The sequence below is a fragment of the Delphinus delphis genome, chromosome 5 (genome assembly GCF_949987515.2).
Source record: "Delphinus delphis chromosome 5, mDelDel1.2, whole genome shotgun sequence".
NCBI lineage: Eukaryota > Metazoa > Chordata > Mammalia > Artiodactyla > Delphinidae > Delphinus > Delphinus delphis.
Window position 1 is genome coordinate 9,876,831 of NC_082687.1, and position 27,374 is coordinate 9,904,204.

A 27,374-nucleotide genomic window follows, 5' to 3' on the forward strand; every position below is an offset into this window, starting at 1 on the left:
GTCAATTACTTGTTGAGCCCCATGGTACATCTGGTGCTGGCCACCAGAGGCAGTGGTGGGGCATTTTACCCAGAGAGCATTGATGGTGGCTGTCATATGCCTACTAAATCTAAATAAATAAACATAAAAAGTTAAGATTAAGCAATTTACCAAATTATAGAACTGGTGTGAGTAGTAAGGCTGAGTCTTGAATAGCAATCTCGTGTCTCCCAATACAATTTAGACTTCAAATATTCTTGGTCATTGTGAAGTTGTGGCACCATTATAAAATTTCTATACAAATGATTGGATATTTTGCTACATAGAAATTCAGAAAATTCTTTGTCAGAATTTTACTATTATTTTAGTATAACAAATTCTGTGTCATGAATGAAAAACCAGTATTATGTTTCAAAATGTCTTATTTATAATTGACTTCTATTAACTTGTTCTATTTGTCTTTTCTCAGGTTGCTAAGTTGGCTATCGCAGTGCAAGCCTTGGAGTCCCAATGGGGGACTCCAGATCAAGACGATCTACTCTGGTCTCCCGGTTGCCGATATTCAGAAGGAGTATTAGCAGAAAACATGATTCTCTTCCTTCTTCACCCTCCTCCAGTAATACAGTCGGTGTCCACAGTTCGTCTCCTTCCAGCACTAACTCAAGCTCAGGTAGCACAGGTAAACGCAGGAGCCTCTTCCGTACTCCTTCCATTAGCTTCCATCATAAGAAGGGGAGTGAACCTAAGCAAGAACCTACCAACCAGAACCTTAGTATTTCAAATGGTGCTCAACCTGGTCACAGCAGTATGCAAAAACCGAGTTCGGAAGAACATACTAAAACCAGGGGAAGACATTCTGTTGGTTTTAGCAGTTCACGAAATAAGAAGATAACAAGATCTTTGACAGAGGATTTTGAAAGAGAAAACGAGCACTCGACTAATAAGAATGTCTTTATAAATTGCCTGAGTTCTGGCAAAAGTGAGGGGGATGATTCTGGATTCACAGAAGAACAAACTCGCCGTTCTGTTAAGCAGTCAACAAAGAAGCTTCTTACTAAATCTTTTTCATCTCACTATAAATTTTCTAAGCCAGTTCCACAGAGCCAATCCATTTCATTGGTACAACAATCTGAATTCTCACTGGAAATGGCACAGTACCAAGAGAGGGAACCTGTATTACTAAGAGGTTCTCCATCTTGTTCTGTGGATGTAACAGAACGGGCGGGAAGCTCGTTACCATCTCCACTGCTTTCTGCTGATTTTACTACAGCTCAGACACCTTCAGAGTTCTTAGCCTTGACTGAAGATTCTGTGTCTGAAGCAGATGCATTTCCTAAAAGTGGAAGCATGGCATCCCACTGTGACAACTTTGGCCACAGTGATTCTACCTCTCAGATTTCTCCCAATCCTGCTGCTGCTACAAAGACAACAGACCTTATGGGAACTGTTCCCTGTGCAATTATGTCTCCTGGGAAATACAGGTTAGAAGGTCGGTGTGGCACTGAATCTAAATCCTTACCAGAAACCTCTGCTGCTAATCAGAAGGAAGTGTTACTGCAAATCACTGAACTACCTGCTATGAATGCGAGTGACTCAGAGATTCATCTATCAGCAGATACAAGAAGAGGAGAACATATGGTGATACAAAATGGTGAGACAATGTTGGCAACAAGCTCCCCAAGGAAACTTGGATTTTATGAGCAACATAAAGCAATAGCTGAACGTGTTAAAGGGATCCATCCTATTTCAGATTCAAGGATAATACCCGCTTCCGGTGATCATTATATTTTAAACAAAACATCATATGGATATGATGCAAATCCTGCCAAAGGTATGATGATTTTCTCTGGATAATAAATGATATGAATTATAATTTTCATTATAATTTCTTCAATTTTCTTATTCTATCTCATGGAAACTACATTTTTCTTAGTTTTCACTCTTTAATCTTCTGTCCTATTTATAATTTGTCTTAAATCATTTCTCTGCTTAAACTTACTTCATTCGTATCATGCTGAAAATGTAATTCATCCATGTTACTTATTTTTCTTAGTTGTGTAATTCAGATTCTGACCCTCAGAAGAAAGTGGAAGGAAATTAATTTTATTTGCAATGTGGCTTTATCTAAGATAAGGGCCATCTTTTTTTATAGTTCATGATAGAGTATTGGTATTTCTTAGTTAAAGAATAGATATAGCCCAGACACAATCATTGTAAAAGAAATACGTATAATTAAAATTCTTTTTCCTATTTTAACAAAGTTTTTATTATTAAATAGGATCCATGTTTTGGCACAGAAAGAGGGAGGGAAGGTTGATTTACTCCAGTCTGTTATTCAACAGAAAACATGGTTTTTCAATATAAAATTCAGTTCAAGAGAATTGTTGAATATATAATACCTACTGGCTGTACTTGACATTTTTTATTCTTTTTGTTCTGTACTGTGATTCCTACTACCACTGCTGCCACTTTTGCTACTACTACTAACACTAATAGTTGTCCCAACAATATGTCCATTTACTGTTCTGTGCCCTTTGGATACATTAATTTATTGAATCTGGAAGTGATTGAAATCGCTACTATTATTCTAACTCATTCTACAGGCAAGATGATTGGAGCACAGATAGGTTAAGTAATGTGTCCAAAGTCACAAAGTTCATAAGTAATTGTTTAGGATACAATCCCTATGAGGTAGGCACTAGTATGTTCCCCATTTTATACATGAGAAAACTGAGACCAAGGAATTTTACAGCTGGTAAGTAGCACAGCCAAATTACAGCTATCTCAATCCAAAGATCAGGCTCTTCATGACTAGGTTGTAGTACATGTCATGACCCAGGCTCTTTCCAAAACATTAAGAATAATACTGAAATATTAACTAAAATTTGTAATCCGTGAAATTATATATTATATAATGTCAAGAATCATAAGTTTATCTGACTTACCTAACTAGTCTCTCCATGAATATAGCAGTTTTACAGTTTTAAATGCATGACTTAATTTTCCAACTGTCTTCATATTTTTTCACATTTGATACAAAATCACTTTTACACATCTGCCTACTTTTTTCATTTTTTTATCTTGGTAGCCTTGCTTGTATTTTGGGATTTAGTTATACCTGCTTAATTCTTTAACTGTGGTATAATTATAAGAATGATAATGATGATGATACTATGTGCCCAAAGATGTGCTAAGCAATTTGCATGCACTGTTTTATTTAGTACTAACCAAAGATTTATGTGGAAGTTATTAATGAGTAAGGTTTAGGATTAAGTTAAATAACTTCATGAAATCACATTGTTAGCAAGCGGTGGACCTCAGATTAGAATGTAGGCAGTTTTTTAGAAAATTGCACCCCAAAAGGTAAAAGTGTAATTATTTTGATTATATCTAATTCTTATTTAGAAATGGTGACTTGCCTCAATGTCAAACTGAATAGAGTAAATATTTATCTCTTTGGAAACTAGGGAATGACCAACAATTATCTTGCTGATTATTAATCTGTTGACTGAGATCCTAATAGCAAGCCATTTAACACATTAATTTCACTGAATTTGACACCATGATGCCTGTTCCTGGACATTAGGTGATAATTCATAGTATCTACAACTTGTAAAATAGAAAGAGACAGGCAAATAAGCTGGTAATGTCAAAAAGGAAAAATTGGTTGCATACTATTCTTCATTTCCATCAATAGGAGATATTCATCTGCTATTCATAAAGATTTTATAATTTAGAAGTTTCAAGATTTTAAAGCCATTTAGACAAATGTATTTTATGTAAGAAAGAGTTGCCAAATTCCATAATACTAAGTTTATTCTGTATTTATTGTGAAATACGTTTAAGCTAGTATTTAATATGCATCTGAATGTGCTGGGTGTACATTCATTTCAGAATTATTAATGGAATGTTGACCTCTCTGGCAACTTAACTTTAACTCATTGACTTAAAAAGTTACTGAAAAAACTGCCATATGTTGGCTTAATAGGTTCTAGCCAAGAGTCTTTAAACTCATAGATGAGCCCAAACAGAACAGTTTAATTCATTCATTCATTCATTCAACAAATATTGTTTTGGTACTGTTTTAGGCACTAAGGGTATATCAGTGAACAAAACGAATAAATTCCTTTCTTCATGAAGCTTACCTTCTACTGGGAATACTCAGACAATTAATATACAAATAAATAAATGTCAGATGGTAATAACTGCTGAGGATGAGTTTAAAGCAGAAAAGAGGATTAGGAAGTGGGGGGGTGTGATTGTAGTTTGCATTTTTTTAACTTTATTCAAGTATAATTGGCAAATTAAATTGTATATTTAAAGTGAACAAAGTGATGATTTGGTATATGTTACATTGTGAAAGAATTCCCCCCCCCCATCAAGTTAGTTAATATATCCATCACGTCACATATTTACCTTTTTGGTTTTTGTTTTTGAGAAATTTAAGTTCAACTATAGTCACCTTGTTATACACTAGATCCTCAGATCTTATTTATCTTATAACTGAAAGTTTGTACCCTTTTACCAAGGCAACCACTTTTCTACTCTCTGTTTCTATGAGTTGAGCTTTCTAAAAAAGATTCCACATGTAAGTGATACCATGCAGTATTGGTCTTTCTCTGTCTGGCTTATTTCACTTAGCATATCTTCAAGATTCATCCATGTTGTCACAAATGACAGGATTTCCTTCTTTTTTAAGGCTGAATAATATTCCATTGTATGTAGATACTGCATTTTCTTTATCCATTCCCTTTTTCTCATACTTAGGATGTTTCCAGACCTCTGCTATTGTGAATAATGCTGCTGTGAACATGGGAGTACAGATATGTCTTTGAGATAGTGATTTTGCTGCCTTTGGGTATATTACCGGAAGTAAGATTGCTGGATCATATAGTAGCTCTATTTTTAATTTCTTGAAGAACCTCCATAATGTTTTCCATAGTGGCTGCACCAGCTTACATTCTCACCAACAGTGCACAAGGGTTCCCTTTTTTCCATATGCTCAAAAACATGTGTTGTCTTTTGACTTTTTGATAATGGCCATCCTAATGAAAGTGAGGTGATATCTCATTGTGGGTTTGATTTGCATTGCTCAGATGATTAGGGATGTTGAGCTCCTTTTCATGTACCTATTGGCCATTTGTATGTCTTATTTGGAAAAATGTTTACTTAGGGCCTTTGCCCATTTTAATTTTTTTTTCTTGCTATTGAGTTGTATGAATTTTGTGTATATTTTGGATATTAACCCCTTATAGGATATATGATTTGCAAATATTTTCTCCCATCCAATTGGTCCAATTGGTTGTCTTTTATTTCTTTCTGTTTTATTTTTATTTTTTTTTCTGTGCAGAAACTTTTTAGTTTGAAGTAGTCCTACTTGTTTATTTTTGCTTTTATTTCTTTTGCTCTTGACATCAAATCCAAAAAATCATTATCAAGATGAATGTCAGAGAGCTTATACCCATGTTTACTTCTAGGAGGTTTACAGTTTTGGGTCTTAACTTTCAAATCATTAATCAATTTTAGTTGATTTTGGTGTGTGGTATAAGATAAGGTCCCAGTTTCATCTTTTCGCATGTGACTGTCCATTTTTCAACACTGTCTATTGAAGAGACTATCTTTTCCCCATTATATATTCTTGGGTTCTTTGTCAAAAATTAATTGCCACATTTGCATGGGTTTATTTCTTGGCTGTCTCTTCTATTCTACTGATCTATGTGTCTGTTTTTACACCAGTACCATACTGTTTTGATTACTGTAGCTTTGTAATATAGTTTAAAATCAGGACGTGTAATGCCTCCATCTTTGTTCTTCTTTATCAAGATTACTTTGGCTATTTGGGGTCTTCTTTGTTTCTGTACAAATTTTAGGATTTTTTTTTTCTATTTCTGTGAAAAATGTCAGTGTAATTTTGATAGGAATTGCATTGAATCTGTAGATCCCTTTGGGTAATATGAACATTTTAACAATATTAATTTTTCCAATTCATGAACATGGAATATCTCTTTATTTTTATTTTCTTCATTTTCTTTTGGGTAGTATGAACATTTTAACAATATTAATCTTTCCGTTTCATGAACATGGAATATCTCTTTATTTTTACTTTCTTCATTTTCTTTCATCAATGTCTTTTATAGTTTTCAGTGTATATATTTTTTGCTTCCTGGATTAAACTTATTCCTAGATATTTTATTCTTTTTGATGTAACTGTAGATGGGATTGTATTCTTAATTTCTCTTTCTTTCTTTTATTTTTTTAATTTAATTTAATTTTTATACAGCAGGTTCTTATTAGTCATCAGTTTTATACACATCAGTGTATACATGTCAATCCCAATTGCCCAATTCATCACACCACCATCCCTACCCCCCCCCCCACAGTTTTCCCCCCTTGGTGTCCATACGTTTGTTCTCTACACCTGTGTCTCAACTTCTGCCCTGCAAACCAGTTCATCTGTACCATTTCTCTAGGTTCCACATACATGAGTTAATATACAATATTTGTTTTTCTCTTTCTGACTTACTTCACTCTGTATGACAGTCTCTAGGTGCATCCACGTCTCTACAAATGACCCAATTTAGTTCCTTTTTATGGCTGAGTAATATTCCATTGTATATATGTGCCACATCTTCTTTATCCATTCATCTGTTGATGGGCATTTAGGTTGCTTCATGACCTGGCTATTGTAAGTAGTGCTGCAATGAACATTGGGGTGCATGTGTCTTTTTGAATTATGGTTTTCTCTGGGCATATGCCCAGCAGTGGGATTGCTGGATCATATGGTAATTCTATTTTTAGTTTTTCAAGAAAACTCCATACTGTTCTCCATAGTGGCTGTATCAATTTACATTCCCACTGACAGTGCAACAGGGTTCCCTTTTCTCCACACCCTCTCCAGCATTTCTTGTTTGTAGATTCTCTGATGATACCCATTCTAACTGGTGTGAGGTGACACCTCATTGTAATTTTGATTTGCATTTCTCTAATAATTAGTGGTGTTGAGCAGCATTTCAATGTGCTTCTTGGCCATCTGTATGTCTTCTTTGGAGAAATGTCTATTTAGGTCTTCTGCCCATTTTTTGATTGGGTTGTTTGTTTCTTTAATATAGAGCTGCATGAGCTGTTTATATGTTTTGGAGATTAATCCTTTGTCCATTGATTCATTTGCAAATATTTTCTCTCATTCTGAGGGTTGTCTTTTCGTCTTGTTTATGGTTTCCTTTGCTGTGCAAAAGCTTTGGAGTTTCATTAGGTCCCATTTGTTTATTTTTGTTTTTATTTCCATTACTGTAGGAGGTGGATCAAAAAAGATCTTGCTGCAATTTATGTCAAAGACTGTTCTTACTATGTTTTCCTCTAAGAGTTTTACAGTATCGAGTCTTACATTTAGGTCTCTAATCCATTTTGAGTTTATTTTTGTGTATGGTGTTAGGGAGTGTTCTAATTTCATTCTTTTACATGTAGCTATCCAGTTTTCCCAGCACCACTTATTGAAGAGACTGTCTTTTATCCATTGTATATCCTTGCCTCCTTTGTCATAGATTATTTGACTATAGATGCATGGGTTTATCTCTGGGCTTTCGATCTTGTTCCATTGATCTATGTTTCTGTTTTTATGCCACTACCATATTGTCTTGATCACTGTAGCTTTGTAGTATGGTCCGAGGTCAGGGAGTCTGATTCCTCCAGCTCTGTTTTTTTCCCTCAAGCCTGCTTTGGCTATTCGGGGTCTTTTCTGTCTCCATACAAATTTTAAGATTTTTTGTTATAGTTCCGTAAAAAATGCCAATGGTAATTTGATAGGGATTGCATTGAATGTGTAGATTGCTTTGGGTAGTGTAGTCATTTTGACAGTATTGATTCTTCCAATGCAAGAACATGGTATATCTCTCCATCGATTGGTATCATCTTTGATTTCCTTCATCAGTGTCTTATAGTTTTCTGCATACAGGTCTTTTTTCTCCCCAGGTAGATTTATTCCTAGATATATTATTCTTTTTGTTGCACTGGTAAATGGGAGTGATTCCTTAATTTGTCTTTCAGATTTTTCATCATTAGTCTATAGGAATGGAAGAGATTTCTGTGCATTAATTTTGTATCCTGCAACTTTACCAAAATCATTGATTAGCTCTAGTAGTTTTCTGCTGGCATTTTTATGATTCTCTATGTATAGTGTCATGTCATCTGCAAACAGTGACAGTTTTACTTCTTCTTTTCCAATTTGGATTCCTTTTATTTCTTTTTCTTCTCTGATTGCCATGGCTAGGATTTCCAAAACTATGTTGAATAATAGTGGTGAGAGTGGACATCCTTTTCTTGTTCCTGATCTTAGAGGAAATGCTTTCAGTTTTTCACCATTGAGAATGTTGTTTGCTGTGGTTTGTCATATATGGCCTTCATTATGTTGAGGTAGGTTCCCTCTATGCCCACTTTCTGGAGAGTTTTTATCATAAATGTGTGTTGAATTTTGTCAAAAGCTTTTTCTGCATCGATTGAGATAATCATATGGTTTTTATTCAGTTTGTTAATATGGTGTATCACATTGATTGATTTGCATATATTGAAGAATCCTTGCATCCCTGGGATAAATCCCACTTGATCATGGTGTATGATCCTTTTAATGTGTTGTTGGATTCTGTTTGCTAGTATTTTGTTGAGGATTTTTGCATCTATATTCATCAGTGATATTGGTCTCTAAATTTTTTTTTTATTGTATCTTTGTCTGGTTTTGGTATTAGGGTGATGGTGGCTTCATAGAATGAGTTTTGGAATGTTCCTTCCTCTGCAATTTTTTGGAAGAGTTTGAGATGGATGGTTGTTAGCTCTTCTCTGAATGTTTGATAGAATTCACGTGTGAAGCCATCTGGTCCTGGACTTTTGTTTGTTGGAAGGTTTTTAATCAGTTTCAATTTCACTACTTGTGATTGGTCTGTTCATATTTTCTGTTTCTTCCTGGTTCAGTCTTGGAAAGTTATACCTTTCTAAGAATTTGTCCATTTCTTCCAGGTTGTGCACTTTATTGGCATAGAGTTGCTTGTAGTAGTCTGTTAGGAGACTTTGTATTTCTACGGTTTCTATTGTAACTTCTCCTTTCTCATTTCTAATATTATTGATTTGAGTCCTCTCCTTCCTTTTCTTGGTGAGTCTAGCTAATGGTTTATCAATTCTGTTTATCTTCTCAAAGAACCAGGTTTTAGTTTTATTGAACTTTGCTATTGTTTTCTTTGTTTCTATTTCATTTATTTCTGCTCTGATCTTTATGATTTCATTCCTTCTGCTCTCTTTGCGTTTTGTTTGTTCTTCTTTCTCTAGTTCCTTTAGGTGTAAGGTAAGGTTTATATTTGAGATTTTTCTTGTTTTTTGAGGTAGGCTTGTATAGCTATAAACTTCCTCTTAGAACTGCTTTTGCTGCATCCCATAGGTTTTGGATCGTTGTGTTTTCATTGTCATTTGTCTTTAGGTATTTTTTGATTTTCTCTTTGATTTCTTCAGTAATCTCTTGGTTACTCAGTAACGTATTTTTTAGCCACCATGTGTTTGTGTTTTTTACGTTTTTTTCCCCTCTATTTGATCTCTGATCTCATAGTGTTGTGGTCAGAAAAGATGCTTGATATGATTTCAATTGTCTTAAATTTATTGAGGCTTGATTTGTGACCCAAGATGTGATCTGTCCTGGAGAATGTTCCATGTGCACTTGAAAAGAAAGTGTAATCTGCTGTTTTGGGATGGAATGTCCTATAAATATCGATTAAATCTATCTGGTCTATTGTGTCATTTAAAACTTCTGTTTCCTTATTTATTTTCATTTATTTTCATTTTGGATGATTGGTGTAAGTGAGGTGTTAAAGTCCCCCACTGTGATTGCGTTACTGTTGATTTCCTCTTTTATAGCTGTTAGCAGTTGCCTTATGTATTGAGGTGCTCCTATGTTGGGTGCATATATATTTATAATCGTTATATGTTCTTCTTGGATTCATCCCTTGATTATTATGTAGTGTCCTTCCTTGTCTCTTGTAACATTCTTTATTTTAAAGTTTCTTTTATCTGATATGAATATTGCTACTCCAGCTTTCTTTTGATTTCCATTTACATGGAATATCTTTTTCCATCGTCTCACTTTCAGTCTGTATGTGTCCCTAGGTCTGAAGTGGGTCTTTTGCAGACAGCATATATATGGGTCTTGTTTTTGTATCCATTCAGCGATCCTGTGTCTTTTGGTGGGAGCATTTAATCCATTTACATTTAAGGTAATTATCAATATATATGTTCCTATGACCATTTTCTTAATTGTTTTGGGTTTGTTTTTGTAGGTCCTTTTCTTCTCTTGTGTTTCCCACTCAGAGAAGTTCCTTTAGCATTTGTTGTAGAGCTGGTTTGGTGGTGCTGAATTCTCTTAGCTTTTGCTTGTCTGTAAAGCTCTTGATTTCTCCATCGAATCTGAATGCGATCCTTGCCGGGTAGAGTAATCTTGGTTGTAGGTTCTTCCCTTTCATCACTTTAAGTATATCATGCCACTCCCTTCTGGCTTGTAGAGTTTCTGCTGAGAAATCAGCTGTTAACCTTATGCGAGTTCCCTCTTATATTATTTGTTGTTTTTCCCTTGCTGCATTCAATAGTTTTTCTTTAATTTTTGCCAATTTTATTACTATGTGTCTCGGCGTGTTTCTCCTGGGTTTATCCTGTATGGGACTCTCTGCGCTTCCTGGACTTGGGTGGCTATTTCCTTTCCCATGTTAGGGAAGTTTTCGACTATAATCTGTTCAAATATTTTCTCTGGTCCTTTCTCTCTCTCTTCTCCTTCTGGGACCCCTATAATGCGAATGTTGTTTAATGTTGTCCCAGGGGTCTCTTAGGCTGTCTTAATTTCTTTTTATTCTTTTTTCTTTATTCTGTTCCACAGCAGTGAATTTCACCATTCTGTCTTCCAAGTCACTTATCATTTCAGTTATTGTATTGTTCATCTGTTTGTTTGTTCTTTAATTCTTCTAGGTCTTTGTTAAACATTTCTTGCATCTTCTCGATCTTTATGTACATTGTTTTTCCGCGGTCCTGGATCATCTTCACTCTCATTATTCTGAATTCTTTTTCTGGAAGGTTGCCTATCTTCACTTCATTTAGTTGTGGTTTTTTTGGTTTTATCCTTTTCCTTCTTCTGGTACATAGCCCTATGGTACATAGCCTTTTCATCTTGTCTATCTTTCTGTGAATGTGGTTTTCATTCCACTGGCTGCAGGATTGTAGTTCTTCCTGCTTCTGCTGTCTGCCCTCTGGTGGATCTTCACAAATTTTTGAAAAGGTGTTTGGGAATTCCCTGGCAGTCCAGTGGTTAGGACTCCGTGCTTCCACTGCAGGGGGCACAGGTTCGATCCCTGGTCAGGAAACTAAGATCCCGCATGCCTCGAGGTGCAGCCTAGCCAGCCTCACAAATGCATAAGCCAATTTCTTGCAATAAATCTTCTTAATATAGGTCTCCTACTGATCCTCTTTCTCTGACTGACAGATTTTTGTACTGGAGGTGGTTCTAGAGGAAGAGACTCTTAAGGATGAGTTTCTTAATTTCTCTTTCTCATAGTTCTTTGTTTTTAGTTTCCATTTTTATGTACAGTGAATGGGGTATTACTCAAATTAACATATTAAAAATTAGGGAGTAAGTCATACAGCTATTTGGGAGGAGTATATCAGTGCAAAGGGTATTGGGTAAAGATTCTGGGACTGGAGTATGCCTGCAATGTTGTAGAAACAGCAAGAAGTCCAATATGCCATAAGCAGAGTGAACAAGGTGCTGGTGGGCAGTAGAAGATGAGGTTAGAGAGATGAAGAGGTGAGCAATGGGAAGCCCCCTGTGTGGGGGTCCGGAGTAGGGTCATATCATGTGGAACCTGGTAGCCCACTGGAAACACATCAGCTTTAGGATTAGAGAAGCGATCGTGATCAATCTCACTTATGTTTTAAGTGTATCATTCTGGTTACCTTGTAGAAAATAGATTGTGTATTGCTTGGGGAGAGGCAGGTGGGAGTAGGCAGGGGCAGGAGGCTATTAGGAAGTATTGCAGTAACCAAGGCAAGCCCTGATGGACTTTGTGCCAGAAGTTAGTGCCGGAGGTGGTGAGAAGTGATCACATTCTGTATACAGTTGAAGGTAATGAGGACAGGATTTGCTTATATGATTTATGTGAGGTATGAGGAAGCCAAGGATGACTAGAAAGTTTTAGAGGCTTCAAAGTGATTACATAGTTAAGTAAAGTACCACTACAAATTCAAAAAGTTTCCTGTGATTGAGACTTGTTGAATGACACTAAGAGTTTTCCATTTACTTTCAGTGGAACGTTTATAAAAACTACATTTAAGCATTTATATTAATTTTTATTTATTTATTTTTTAAATAGTTCTTGCCAGTAGCCTCAGTCCCTACCGTGAAGGAAGATTTATAGAGAGGCGACTGCGATCCTCATCAGAAGGAACTGCAGGGAGTAGCAGGATGATTTTGAAACCAAAAGATGGAAATGTAGAAGAAGTTAATAGTCTAAGAAAGCAAAGAGCAGGTTCATCATCTTCAAAAATGAACAGCATGGTAAGTATATACATATACCTGCATATAATAAAATAATCCCATATATTACTGGCAAGTTCATGCTCCTTGCACATTGAAGCATTAGTTTCAGGTGTGCAGCAAGGTGATTCAGTAAATATACTCTCTCAGATTCTTTTCCATTATAGATTATTACAAGATATTGAATATAGTTCCCTGTGCTGTACAGTAGATCCTTGTTGCTTATCTGATTTAGATATAGTAGTGTGTACACATTAATCCCAAATGCCTAACTTATCTTCTCCCCATCCCCTTTGGTAACCATAAGTTTGTTTTCTACGTCTGTGAGTCTATTTCTGTCCTGTAGATAAGTTCATTTGTATCATTTATTTAGATTCCACATATAAGTGATGCCATATGATATTTGTTTTTCTCTATCTGACTTGCTTCACTTAATATGATAATCTGTAGATCCATCCATTTTGCTGCAAATGGCATTATTTCATTCTTTTTTTATGGCTGAGTAATATCCCATTTTGTGTAATGTATGTGTGTGTATATATATACATGTGTATATATGTATATGTATGTGTATATATATGTAGATATATACATCTTTTCTATTCACTCATCTGTCGATGTATATTTAGGCTGCTTCCATGTCTTGGCTATTTTAAATTGTGCTGCTATGAACATTGGGGTGCATGTATCTTTTTGAATTAGAGTTTTCTCTGGATATATGCCCAGGAGTCAGATGGCTGGATCATGTGGTAATTCTGTTTTCAGTTTTCTGAGGAACCTCCATACTGTTTCCCATAGTGGCTGCACTGACTTACATTCCCACTAACAGTGTAGGAGGGTTCCCTTTTCTCCATACCCTCTCCAGCATTTGTTATTTGTAGACTTTAATGCTGGCCATTCTGACTGGTGTGAGGTGATACCTCATTGTGGTTTTGATTTGCATTTCTCTAGTAATTAGTAATATTGAGCATCTTTTCATGTGCCTGTTGGCCATCTGTATATCTTCTTTGGAGAAATACCTATTTAGGTCTTCTGCCCATTTTTTGATTGGGTTTTTTTTTTAATATTAAGCTGTATGAGCTGTTTGTATATTTTGGAAATTAATCCCTTGTCGATATTATCATATGCAAATATTTTCTCCCAGTCCGTAGGTTGTCTTTTTGTTTTGTTTATGGTTTCCTTTGCTGTGCAAAAGCTTTGAAGTTTAATTAGGTCCCATTTGTTTAGTTTTGCTTTTATTTCCATTGTTCTAGGAGACAGATCCAAAAAAATGTTGCTGCGATTTATGTCAAAGAGCATTCTGCCTGTGTTTTCCCCTAGGAGCTTTACAGTATCTGGTGTTAAATTTAGGTCTTTAATCCATTTTGAGTTTATTTTTGTATATGGTGTTAGAGGATGTTTTAATTTTATTCTTTTATATGTAGCTGTCTCGTTTTCCCAGCATCACTTATTGAAGAGACTTTCTTTTGAAGGAAAAATTGGTTTGCATGGTCGATATCACAAGTCAGAGAGGTTAAGTCTTCACCTGAGATGCTCATGGGTCACAACACATAGAAGCACACCAGGATAGCAACCCTTAAAACCTGTCTTTCTTGCTTGCATGGAAGGTTTGACATTCTCCATCCTAGAGCAAGACCCTGGGATATACAGTCTAAGAAAAATGTTGATCATGAAGACAACCTCTGACAACATCATTTCACACCATTTCTCCATCTTTAGTCACCTAAAAAATGTCCTGTTGTCAACCACACATATGCCAGTACCACCCTTAGACCCCTTAGTGCAGGGGTCCCCAACCCCCGGGCCATGGACCGGTACCAGTCTGTGGCCTGTTAGGAACTGGGCCACACAGCAGGAGGTGAGTGACGGGCCAGCGAGCGAAGCTTCGTCTGTGTTTACAGCCGCTTCCCATCGCTTGCGTTACCACCTGAACCATCACCCTGCACCCCGGTGCATGGAGAAATTGTCTTCCATGAAACTGGTCCTGGTGCCGAAAAGGTTGGGGACTGCTGCTTTAGTGGATCCTATTCTTCCTATCTTTCTACAGTTCCCACTTCACATAGGGTGAGAATCCTTGAGGGTCAAGGTGATATGCCCATGCAAAGCTTTAACACATTCCAGGTGACCGAGATTCCAGATTCCTGATTCAAATTGTGGAGGCCTGCAGATGAGGGTGGAAATGGGGTGTGTAGAGGAGGGTGGGGTCTGAGCTTGCACTTGCGAGCTGGGGTGTCTTAGAGGTAACTTGTATTAGCTCCCTCACAGTGTAGGATACAGCCAGGGTGGGGAAAGATGTGAGTGGACTGCAGCCCGGGAGGTCCTTGAGGCCTCAGGCCTCACAAATATTGGGGTGGGCTTGCCTTCTGGATTCCATTTGCTCCCTTTCTCACGTGTCCTTTTTCAGCAGTGTCTTTGATTTTCTAGTGTTTAACACTGCTTCTTTAAAAGGATCTATCCACCTACCTACTTATATGTGAAAAATGCTCGAAACTAAATCACTTATATCTATATATCTTAGACAATTATGTTTCAAATGAAAACATTAGGTCATCTAGTTCTGACAATTGCAATGAGAAGAAGCCTTAAGTTACTGAGGCAACACTGAGTGATAGCAAAACCATTGTGTTTGAAGTTAGAGGTTCTAGCCATTAGGTCAGGCTTGGCCAGATTTTAATCTTGGACAAATCATCTACAGAACAACAAACGATAATGGGTTTGTTGCTTCTTTTATGCTAAAAAATGACTGTGTATTTACATTTGCATATATAGAAATATATTACATTATATTTCATCTTTCTTTCTGTTCTTTGCATTGAAAATATTATATTATTATTGTTGCAATTGATTTTTTTTGTCTAAATACAAGAACATGTTAAAATAGATTTCCAATTGATACAACATTAAAAGTTATGGCTAATGAATTATTATGAAACATCTATTTTCACCAAATTTCTATTATTCCTTTTTAAAGACGTACTTATATTAATAAGTGTGCCCTGTTTATTACTTTTGCCCAAAGTTGGGCCTTTTACTTATTCTTTTTATATCTCGTGTTTTTCATACTACGTTTATATAATTCTCATCATAACATCACAAAATCATTATTCTTCTCCTCAGAAACACTTTCAAGATTTAAAATTTTAAATGTCAAATATAAAAATGTGATTTTGTTAATTTATTTGAGGTTTTTTATAAATTTTCAAAAAGTATACCTGCAGTGATATAGATCGTCCACTAGATGGCATGATCACACCATTGCTATGGTAGGGGAAACGCTATGGAGATTAGACAGAAACTTGGTTAAACTATTGTACATGTTCACTGGATTCACAGGTAAAACTTGTTGAAATAAATACTGACACCCTTGAATTTCCACACAAAATGTATCGAAATTACTTTATGACTTTCTTCCTTAGGACTTTGCAACTAATATCTCGATCTTTAATTAATTTATAGTGTAATAGTTAATTTAATATGCATACAATGTATTATTTAGCTCTTAGCAATATAAGGAAGAAATGCTAGGATTTTTAGGTAATTTTAGCTATATGTGAAGCAAGTGACATATGTTTAGGAAATGATAGCTTTATGTGTGAGAAGATGCACACATTTTCTATATTCCTCTTCCAAAATAATTCAGGTGAATATGTGTGTTTAAGAATGCATCCATGGTTCAGTTATTCTTTTCTTTTAGAGCAATAGTAGTAACATGTATTTTTAATACTTATTTGAACCAAGGGACTACTCTTAATGCTTCTCATATATTATCACATTCAGTCCTCACAATATTATGAACCGAGTGATTCTTTTACTGATCACGTTTTGCAAAAGAGTAAAATAAGGCACTAAGAAGATAAGCAACTTGCCCGAAAACACAGATAGTAAGTGGCAGAAATAGGATTTAGATTTGGATACTCAACTGTCTAGCTTTAAATCCTACATGCTTTGGGGGGAATGTAATAGATTTAAAATTAATTTTTCATTTTTCTTGCATTATTTCTGTATAATGAAGTTAACACATTTAAGGCAATCTATGCTTACTCTAAGTCTAGACTACAACCCTCTGTAAGGGATACAAAAAATGAACAAAATGTAGTACTTATTCTGGATTTAAAATGTGGTAATATGTCTTGATATGCTGATGAATGGTATCGATGTCTTTACTGAGAGACAGCTCATCCAAAAAGGAACTTTGTCACAAAAGAAGATATTTATACTTAGAAGGAACTAGAGTATTTCATATAGGTCATGAGGATTTAATTCTACCAATGGTGTATGGCTCTGTTTATTAAGATGCAGAGGGTTCCTGTGAATGACCAAAAATATTCTCTAATAGGTGAGATAGACCACAATTCTAGTGTTTTTGTACACTTTGGGGATATTTCAGTATAAAAGGGAAAGGGCAGGATGTATTAACTCTTTGAACACCAGTGGCTCAGAATAAATTGGACTTTGCTTAAATTTATTACAAGAGATCAATATATATGTAACAATTTGATGAGCGTTCAAATTTATTATATATCTTTAAACTGCTTTAAATAAAGACTTCCCTTAATTTTCCTCTGAGTAACTTTCTTGATACTTTCCTTAGGATGGTCCAAACATTTAAAAACAACTTTTCTAGAAGTAGGCTCTTTCTTTCCAGGAACTTTCCCTCCAGATTATGATGTATAAGTGATTAAATGTAAGGATTTGTCTTGGTTTCTCCAGCAGCTTCACACAGTGAAGTCTAACTCTAAATATTTATGAGATCACCCTGCTCTAAAAAAAGTATTAATTGAGGATAGATTTGTATGTGTTAAACAATATATACCACCTGGCATCACTAGAGGAAGGAAAGTGCCTGAGTGTATGAGGAAGGATGAGCCAGGCTACATAAGAGCAAACAACCTCCAAATTTTAATGACTTTATAATATAGATTTATTTCTCGCTCCGGCTATGTGTTCATTGCAGAAGGTGCTGGAGTTCCATTCAGTATCTCCTCCTTCTGTATCCAGGCTGTTGAAGCAGCAGCTGTTGCAAAACACTGCCTTTCACTGTGGTAAAAGATCTCTGGAGACTGTACCCCAGTAATAAATGCTTTACCTGTGAGAGACTCACTTCATTTCCCGCTGAGCAAATCTAATCACCAGGCCCAAACTTGCCACAAAAGGGGCCAGAGAATAGTCTCTTGCATGTGTCTGGATGTTGTAGACCCAGATATGTATCATGGGCACTAATGACTATGATATTCCCTAATAGTTTATTGTATCTCAGTTCTTTTAATTAACTGAGATTTCCTGCTTACCTCCTCCCTCCCTGTTGTCTTCAGGCATTTGATGGGCATAAAGTCATTTGATTTGATGCCTCACACTGAGCTGGTCATTGTGTTTCAGAAAGAGGAAAACATCTTTGACATTGAAGGATTCATTTTAACCACAAGTTTTTTCCTTTGAGACGTGCTCTCTTCCTGACTTAAAGGCCTTGAGATGTATATCTAAATTAACTTTACTTGACTCCCGGTTTGGGAATATTACTATATTTGGAAATACTTGTTATTATTACATTAAAAAGCTGGCTTGGAAAGTTGTGTTAGCTTTAGCTTACTCAGCAAATGCATCCACAAAGCTCCCCGGAACTATCTGTGCTGAGCGATTCTGACAATTCACTTATGGCCACTTTTACTCTGACAGCTTAATTCCTCTCATTTGTGGTTTGGCATCCTGTTGCCTTTGTGTAGAAACTGTGAATAGCGTAGTAAAAACATGAACTGTAGGACTTCTTCGCTAGAAGAACAGACCAGATTTATATTTGAGAAAAAAAACAGTTACTTGCATATCAGCAGCGTCTCATGTTGTTAATTCTTTGATATGTTGAAATCTAGAATTTAAATATTATTGACAATAATTGATTAAGACTGATTAAGCCCTGTGCTAAATGGACAAGCACATAACTATGCATCCACTTCTCTTCTGGGGCCCACTGTTTTCTCCTGTGTTAGCGTTTTCTTCATTCATTCGTCCATTCATCAATTCATTCACAATTTCTTTCAATAAATATTTATTTAGAACCTACTTTGAAGATGCAAAGATGAAAGAGACAGCCCTTTAGAATTTTAGAGTTCCAGACTGGGAGGTATTAACCTAATCTTATCAATACACCAGATTTAAGCATTTTGACCATCTTAAAATTCAGAATGGGTGGGGCATGCTTGATTTGGATTGTGACCATTGATATCAAAAGTAAAAACGGATTAGAAAAGGGCACATGGGCCTTCCCTGGTGGCGAAGTGGTTGAGAGTCCGCCTGCCGATGCAGGGGATGCGGGCTTGTGCCCCGGTCCGGGAGGATCCCACATGCCGCGGAGCGGCTGGGCCCGTGAACCATGGCCGCTGAGCCTGCGTGTCCGGAGCCTGTGCTCCGCAGCGGGAGAGGCCACAGCAGTGAGAGGCCCGCGTACCGCAAAAAAAAAAAAAAAAAAAAAAAAAGGCACATGAACTCCTGTATCCCTGATTTACATATACTTTATCTCACATGCTCAATTGACACTATTAATTATACATATAACTCCCTAGCGTTTTTGGCTAATTTCTAACATTGAGGACGATGCTAGTGCTGAGCAGGAACTCTGGGAGGCACTGCGGCAGGAAAGAAGAAAGTACAAAATTAATGTTTAAAGAATCACCTTCAAAACATCCCACCTCTACCATCCACTAGGCAAAAGAGTTCTCCTGGGCTTGTTTGGTATATGCACTTTCACACTTTCATTTTGTGGCATGAAAGTTGTTCAAGCTCAAAATTAAGAGCAAGTGAAAGATGATGATTATAAGATGTGATTCAAGAATTTTCTCCTCTGAATCCTGAAATCTTTTTTTTTTTGGGGGTACGCGGGCCTCTTACTGTTGTGGGCGCTCCGGTTGCGGAGCACAGGCTCTGGACGCACAGACTCAGCGGCCATGGCTCACGGGCCCAGCCGCTCCGCGGCATGTGGGATCTTCCCGGACAGGGGCACGAACCCATATCCCCTGCATCGACAGGCGGACTCTCAACCACTGCGCCACCGGGGAAGCCCTGAATCCTGAAATCTTAAATAAGACTTTCAAATACGTAAAAATGTTAGTGGCTTTTGAGGGTTACAACAGCTTTTGATGTAACATTGTGAATGGAATTAAAGCTAATATCATCGTGTGCTACAAGGACATTTAATGAGAAAAGGAAGTCATTAATATATTTAAGAAAATGGGGGCATACAAATCATTCTTCTTAATCCTTATGTATTTTAAGAAGGAAAATCGCAAGTATCACTCATTAGACATGCAATTACATTTGTTCATAAGTAGTATATTAATTTTAGATTAATAACCCTAACCATAATGCCTTTACTGATTTTTCTAGTTACTAATGATAGTTTTCCTATCAGTGTTCTTCTAAGTTGTATCATATGTATGGCACGCACCACTTAGTTATTTGAATATGCTTCATTTATTAGATTTCATTCAGTCTTTTAAATGGAAGAACTCTTGTATATATTAGCATTTCGTATAGCACTTAGTAAAGTGCCTGGTGCACAATAAATATGGGTGAATTAAAGGTAAAATTGCTGATTAGGTTGTGATGTATGTTCATATAGATATGAATTAAGGCATTTAGAACAATCATTATGTGTGGTGTCCTTATGCACATTTTTGACATTTTAACTTATTATACATATGTACAGATGTTTCTATGATGCATTGTTTGATAAAACTGGTTTTTGATGCCAAGTACTTGATCAAGGCAATACCACCTTTGATATTGTTCTAGTAGAAGCATCATTCATTTTAGGATAATTGACCTTACAGAATGGTTTCCAGGATCATATCAATACAATACTTATGGACTGGCCATACAAAGAAGACAAGAGTAGTCAATTGTTTGTGATATTATTGGGGAACCCATTAAAAAAATGTAAGTTCTGAGTCAAATATGTCTATAAGGTGATATTTAAAAATCCCCTGTGTATTTTATCTGCCCCAACTCCATTTCTTATCAGCTTATAGATTCAGAATTGCCTTTAAAAAAGAATTGGATAAAATATTCCATTCATTTTTTTTCATTCTAGCTTTTGGGATGAGTCATTTTTGTTTAGAAGCTGTCACAATTTGTATGTTTGGTGCACAATGCTATGAATAGCTTATTCAGAGAGTTAACTCACTTCATCTTAAATGACTTTAAGAAAAGTTGTAAGTAAATAAGTGCAGTGTCCTAGATATTACCATTTCTCTTCATACAGTTCGCATGAAAATGTCCATAGCACCTAATTTTTCCTTCTGTGATTACATTATTAAAATTTACTATAAATGTCTTAGTTTGTTCAGGCTACTTTAACAAAATATCACAGACTGGATAGCTTATAAATGACAGAAATTTATTTCTCACAGTTCTGGGGGATGGGAAGTCCAAGATCAAGGTGGCAGCATGGTTCCTGATTTGTAGCCAGCATCTTCTCGCTGTGTCCTACCTGGTGGAAGGGGTTAGGGATCTCTCTGGAGCTTTTTTTATGCAGGCACTAATCCCATTCATGAGGGGTCCACCCTCATGACCTAAGCACCTCCCAAAGGCCCCCCCTTCTAACACCATCACCTTTGGGGATTAGAATTTCAACATGTGGATTTTGGGGGAATACAAGCATTCAGGCCATAGCGATAAGCAATCACATTGTAATGATAGCAATGCTAGAATATATTAAAAGCTTCATTAAGAACAGTACATATTCTATTTCTATTTATTATTATTTATCAAGGAAATAATTAAGATGGACAATAGTAGAAGAAAATTAAAGATTTTTTCTGTAACCACACTATATCTAGGATACCTGTTAGATATTTTATACCCCTCTGAAATTAAGAAATTGGAAAATTAAGGTTGTTTACCTTTTATTCTTGGGATTAGAATGCAAAGATGACAGTTTTATTTTTAATTGGTTCAGTTCATCTCAATTTTCTGTAAGATGCAAACTATTTTATGCCTTGTTTAGGTAACCCCATGAGCTGACACAGCTTTCATAGTGTGAGAAAGAATATTTATTGATTCAGGATCCATGGCAAATCTCTGACCAGCTGAACACTGCACAGTCTGTAACATAGAATTGACCTTGAGTAAAATAACTATCTTTCCTGAGGGAATAGTCTTTGGAATTTGAAGTTTTTAAATTATTCTAGTTACACAATAAAGAAAAAATTATTCTTCCTAGGGTTATTCTATTATTTTGAAATTTAAATACAACATATTAAATTAATTTTAGTAAATTGAAAAAGCCAAATAAAATTTGACTTCCAAGGTCAAGAAGTATATTACTGTAGTAGAATTATGTCTAATATTTTACATTACAGTCAGTTTATAGAAAAGATGTAAATATTTTAATATATTAATATTATTTTTCAAATAATTTAACAAGACAGACATTTATAATAATCTCACAAACCATCACATTTGCAATTCAGGATAAGGAAGTGGGATTTAAAATGCATCATGCATATACATTTCACACCTTTCCTATGTGATGATGTTTTTGTTTAGTCATTCCTAATTTAGAGTAGCTGTCATTTTATCACTTTTATAATTTAATTCAGTGATCATTTCACTCTAGTGTTAAAAGTTTGGTCTGAAATTCCTCCTTTGCTTAGATCTTCTGTTGTTCTAAGCTTGTTACGTTCAACTGGAAACAACCCAAGTACCTTTTTTTGGTTCCATCTCTTAGGCTCTTTATTGTATGCGTTTGTAATTTCCTTACAGAATTATGATTTTAATGCTTGGCCAGTTGTCTTCAGCACTACCCAATGATTAGTGTATGTGTCAGTGAGAAACACAAAGAATTTTTTTTGTCAGAGAAACTCAACATGAATCAGAGCTTTTATCAGTTGTCAAGAGGCGCAGGTGAAGCAGGGAGAGATCTGGAATACCGTCCCGTTTCCCAGCTCCTTTCTGCATGTGGTGGGCACTGGCCCAGATTGTTGGATAAAGTTTGCATTGTTAAATGTATATAGTCACCTCATTGACACAGAAAGATCCAATCAATATGAAACATCTCATTGTTTTTCTTTTTAATTATAGTCACCATGCTGTACACTACATCCTCAGAACTTATTTATCTTATAACTAGAAGTTTTCCCCTTTGACTTCATGAAACATCTCTACTTTATACTCCAATAGTTAGATAGCATACACAGACATTTTTCAGGGAGTCATATCCCATAAATCTCTAAGTTCCAGCTTTATTTTTCATAAGCAGTCTCACTTAAACTCCCCTATAGTAAAAACCATTTAGTTTTAGGGTTTGTTTGTTTGCTAATTCGGTCAGTCATTACTGTGTTTACAAGGAGATCTTTCCAGGAAGCAAACTCCCTGTAACGCTATCTCAGAGAATGGATCACAGGCCAATTGCTTATCTCAGGCACCAAGTGTAAGCTTTAAACACTCTCCTCCCACTATCCCGTTCTTGCCACCCACTCTTGGTCTTTTTCCCATCAGTCCCCCATTTCCTCTGATCTTAGAGAGCTATGTGTCCCTGCATTCTTTCAAAGCAGTTGTTTCTACTCGTCTTCCTGATTTCAACTCCTTACCTCCTTAAGAACAGTCATCATCAGTACATCTCTTATGTTTGCTTCTCTGGTTTCTTCTCCATCTCTTCACCGCTGTCAGTTTACAACACTGCCAAGTTTCCCAGCCTGAAGGAAATAAACAAAAATTAAACATTTTCTATATCCTGCTTGCTCCTGAAGTTTTCCTCCCTGTCCCTCTTTTCCACAAGGCAAACTTTTCTAAAAGAATAGCCTTCTCTTGCCAAATGCATTTCCTCACTGCCCACACAGTCCTCACTTTCATGTTTTATTAGCTCTTGTAATGTATAGTTTCTCAACATGGACACTATTGACATTTTGTCCTGGATAGTTCTTTGTTGGGAGGTGGGAGAGGGCTGTCTTGTGCACTGTGGGGTGTTTAATGGCATCCCTGACCCCTACCCATAAAATGCCAGTAGAACCCTCAAGTTGTGACAACTGGACATATCTCCAGATGTTGAAAAATATGCCTTGGTAGGCAGAAACCACCGCAATGGAGAGCTTTTCTAAAGTCATTAGTGACTTTGCCAGTTTTCATATTCTTTTTTTTCCATTCTTCATCTTTCTCGACTTCTCTTCAGCATTTCACACTGTTGAGGACTCTATATACTTATCACTTCTCCTTTTGCAGGGTTAACTCTCCTTTGGTTCTTCTCCTTTTCTCCTTTCAGACTCCTTTGCAAGCTGCTTTTTCATACTCTAAACAGTTATTACTAGGCATTTTGTTCTTGACCCCCCCTTTTTTTTTAAACCTGTTCTATCTGAAAACTTAAGATGTAGGTGAAATGACATATGGATTCCAAATGGAAAGGCTAGGAATCTCTAATATATCAGAAATCTGACAAAGCCAATATGCACTGAAAAGCACAATGTATTAGATTTATGGCAATAGAATAAGAGCTCGTGAAAAAAAAGCTATTTGCATAAGGAAAGTAGTTGAAAATCCAAGGACTGAAACTTTGGAGTGGAACTGGAAAAATATGCAGAGAATTGACTTTCACCCTCATAGTTCATGGCTTCTCTCCCTTTTCCCCCCCATCTATGTTACTATCCTATTTCAGTTTTTATACACTTGTATTTCAGCCTCCTTTTAAGGTACTCCAGGGATTCTCAATCCTTCCCTTCTGTTTCTAAAGTCATATTGGAGAAGTAGCAATTATTGATATATCACTTAAACTAGGACCTCCCTATTAGAGTCTGTGTAATATGTTGCAGTAATTAAGTCTACCCTCACTACTATCGCCCACAATTATGCTTTTTTTGGTTTTGTTTTGTTTTCAAATTGACAGCAGCTTAAGTTGAGCAAAAGACAGATCGTGGCAAAAGTTGTGTGCATTGTGCAAGCAGTGTATATTTGACCTTCCGGGACACTTGGCAACTACCAGAGAACCACACATAGCCCACTTCTGTCTTACTCTCTTGCTGTTTCTGGTTTGTCTCCTCTGGAACTTCCTGTGGATTGTACCTCAGGCTGGCTGTGAACCAAGAGGAACTTGTGGTGTGCAGGGTGTGTGCTCAAAGGGGAGGGTGCAGTTTTCAGCATGATTTCAGAAGGGAAGAAAATCTATAAAGTACCTTTAGTTCCCCAAATTATAAGAAAAGTAATAATTTAATAAAAATGTAGTAAATTAATAAATTCTTAAACAACTTTATAATATTTGCATGCTTTTTCACACTTCTTTTTTTCCCAAATGCCTTTAGTGCCTTCTAATATTTAATATCTTATAAGAATATGCTTTTTTATTTTCTCTTTGTAAAACTTGTCTGGAATAAAATCATATTGCTTAAGAACCAAAGGCAAACTATTTCTCCTAACACAGAAACATGATCAAAATACACAAATTTTCAAAATAGGAGTTCTTCTTGTGTCCGTTAAGCATGACTTTAATTTCTTAAATAAGCAAGTATGGTGTGATAAAAGGAGCAAGCAGTTGTTAAGAGGACACCAAATTCCAGTCTCATTTTTTTCTCCTAATAATACTACCTACCTTATAGAGTTGTTGTAAGGATCAAATACTATATTTTATGTGAAAAGGCTTTATAAATTTTAAAGTGCTATATTGATGAAAATGACACATATTTATTAATAACATGGATTAAAGCCAGAAACTGAAATTAAATAATATTACCTTTTCCAGTAGCCATTTAGAAAGGAAAACATTTTAAGAGCCAAACTCACCTTTAAAGTATATCTCATCATGACAAGAAGTTGAGTTGGCTCCTTTAAGCCACAACAAAAATAATCCTTAAAATATTCAAGTTATTTATATGTTAGTGCTTTATAAGGGTAATCTGCTATTTACCTAATTTCTCATTTGTGTATTTTCCAGAAACTCATACATTTTTCAAAATCAAGTTATATTGCTTAGGAAAAAACTATTTGAGAAGTACACTTAAGATTTGCATATGTTACCATGTTTATGTTACCCTTTAATTAGAAAGTTTACTCGACCTAGTTATTTCCTGATTATGAAATTAGGAAAAAAGCATCTGCCCTAAGACAGGTGCCTTGGCTTTTTACAAAGAAATTTAATTTGCATTCTCTGTTTTCTTAAATAAAAAGTTTAAACATTGTGAACATTTATGTGAACATTCACATAATAACTTGATAAATTACTTATTTAAAACTATCTTCTGTTAAATCTTAAGTTAATTTTATCCAAAATAATAATAGGCAATGACTTCAAAAACAAAAAATAAAGTTGAAGAAAATAGTGAATTATAGAGTACCTTATTTATTTTACTTTAAAAATAAATTTTGAACTATAGTGTATTTACTAGTAGTACTAGTCTGTCCTGAGATAACTGAAGATCCCTAAACATTTGTGAGAGAAAGTTTTATGACACACTCAAGTTTTTGCTTTTGTCTCTCTTCTTTCTTCATTCTGTTGGAAGAATACATCTACCAGTAGGATATTCAGCTTGAATATTTGAACTACATGAATTTTAATGAGGAGGGGAGTAACCAGCTGTCACATAGTTCATATGATGTATTAGGTGCTGGTTGGGATGAGACAGTATATCTCAGCATGCTGTTGCCTTCAGTAGATTTATGTTCCAAAGAAATGTGGATACATTAATACAAATAGCGATTTCAGTTGAAAAGATCAGCCACCTAGCTATGGTTCATGAATCACAGTGATTCTCTCTCTTTTATTTTTTAATAATAATGATAATAAAAGTATACGGAAACCATCACTGAGTCGAGTGGGTGCCAGGGTACACTGATCCTAAAGATTTAACCTGACCCAGCAGTCTACTGGAAGCTGCTATAGCTGAGAAAAAAGAACTAATCAGAGATGCTGGGCTTACATTTAGAATAAGAGAAAGGAACTATTAATGCGTGCTCTTTTCCAATAGCATTCATCTCTCTAGGAAATCCTGCAGGACAAAAGAGAGTTGGAACACTATTAAGTTTTATAAAGTGATACTATGGTTCCTTGAAGGGAACTTACTATTATGCAGCTGGAAGCCTGTAAGGTCTGTTGACTAAAGAAGTTCAAAGATAGCTACTGTTGTTCAGTATATAGTTTTGTTTTGTAGTTTTTGATTCAGCGCAGTGGGGTTGAACATAAAAGAAGCTAACATCTTGAGCTTTTCGTGAGTCTCTCCTTGTTGTTATAAGTAGACCATTAGGTAACTTTAAGGAAATCAGAACTGTTGACCCATACACATGATTTTTACAGAAATTGCTTTTGCTCTATTAAAACAACATAAAGTGATTTTCTAATTTTTGACACTATGACTTTGCTAAAAATTCCTATATTCATTTAGAAATAAGAATCATCTTGCCATAAAAAAGCAAATTATTCTGGTTCAATAAGCAAACGTATTTTACTAAAGCAGTGGATAAAAGCTTCATTAAAAAGTACTTTTTTTTTTTTTTTTCACTGAAATAGGATCACATTAAGAAAACCGCAGTAGAATTGCTAAGGGTAAAGCAGCAGCCCAAATTGAAGAAAAATTCAAAAGATGATTCTATTATATGGCCTTAATGGGAAAGCAAAGTGAATTTTCAGTTGAACCCAGTGCTAGCTATGTGCCCTGGGTAAGTGTTCCACACTGTTTGAAGGGGATGGTGACCAAGAAGAGGAGGTCTCTTTACTTGTGGCAGCTGAGTTATATGATATTAAAAAAAGAAAGTCTAGGTTTCCTGTGAGGGTCATTGAATTCTTACATTCTAAAAAGACAGATTCCTTACAAGGACCACTAACTAGAATAGGCAGGAAATTACTGGTTCTGGAATGACTATTCCATGTCTAAGTAAT

General features: G+C 35.8%; 1 protein-coding gene across 4 annotated transcripts in view; it reads left to right on the forward strand.

Moving 5' to 3' along the window:
* Window positions 1-27,374, forward strand: part of CCSER1 (coiled-coil serine rich protein 1) — a 926,333-nt gene that overhangs the window by 155,427 nt on the left and 743,532 nt on the right. For all 4 annotated transcript variants that reach the window (XM_060011987.1, XM_060011985.1, XM_060011986.1 and 1 more), the window contains exons 2-3: window positions 449-1,810; window positions 12,366-12,550. In XM_060011987.1, the coding sequence (XP_059867970.1) occupies window positions 490-1,810; window positions 12,366-12,550 (1,506 nt within the window). In that variant the 5' untranslated portion in view covers window positions 449-489. The remainder of the gene's footprint in view (window positions 1-448; window positions 1,811-12,365; window positions 12,551-27,374) is intronic.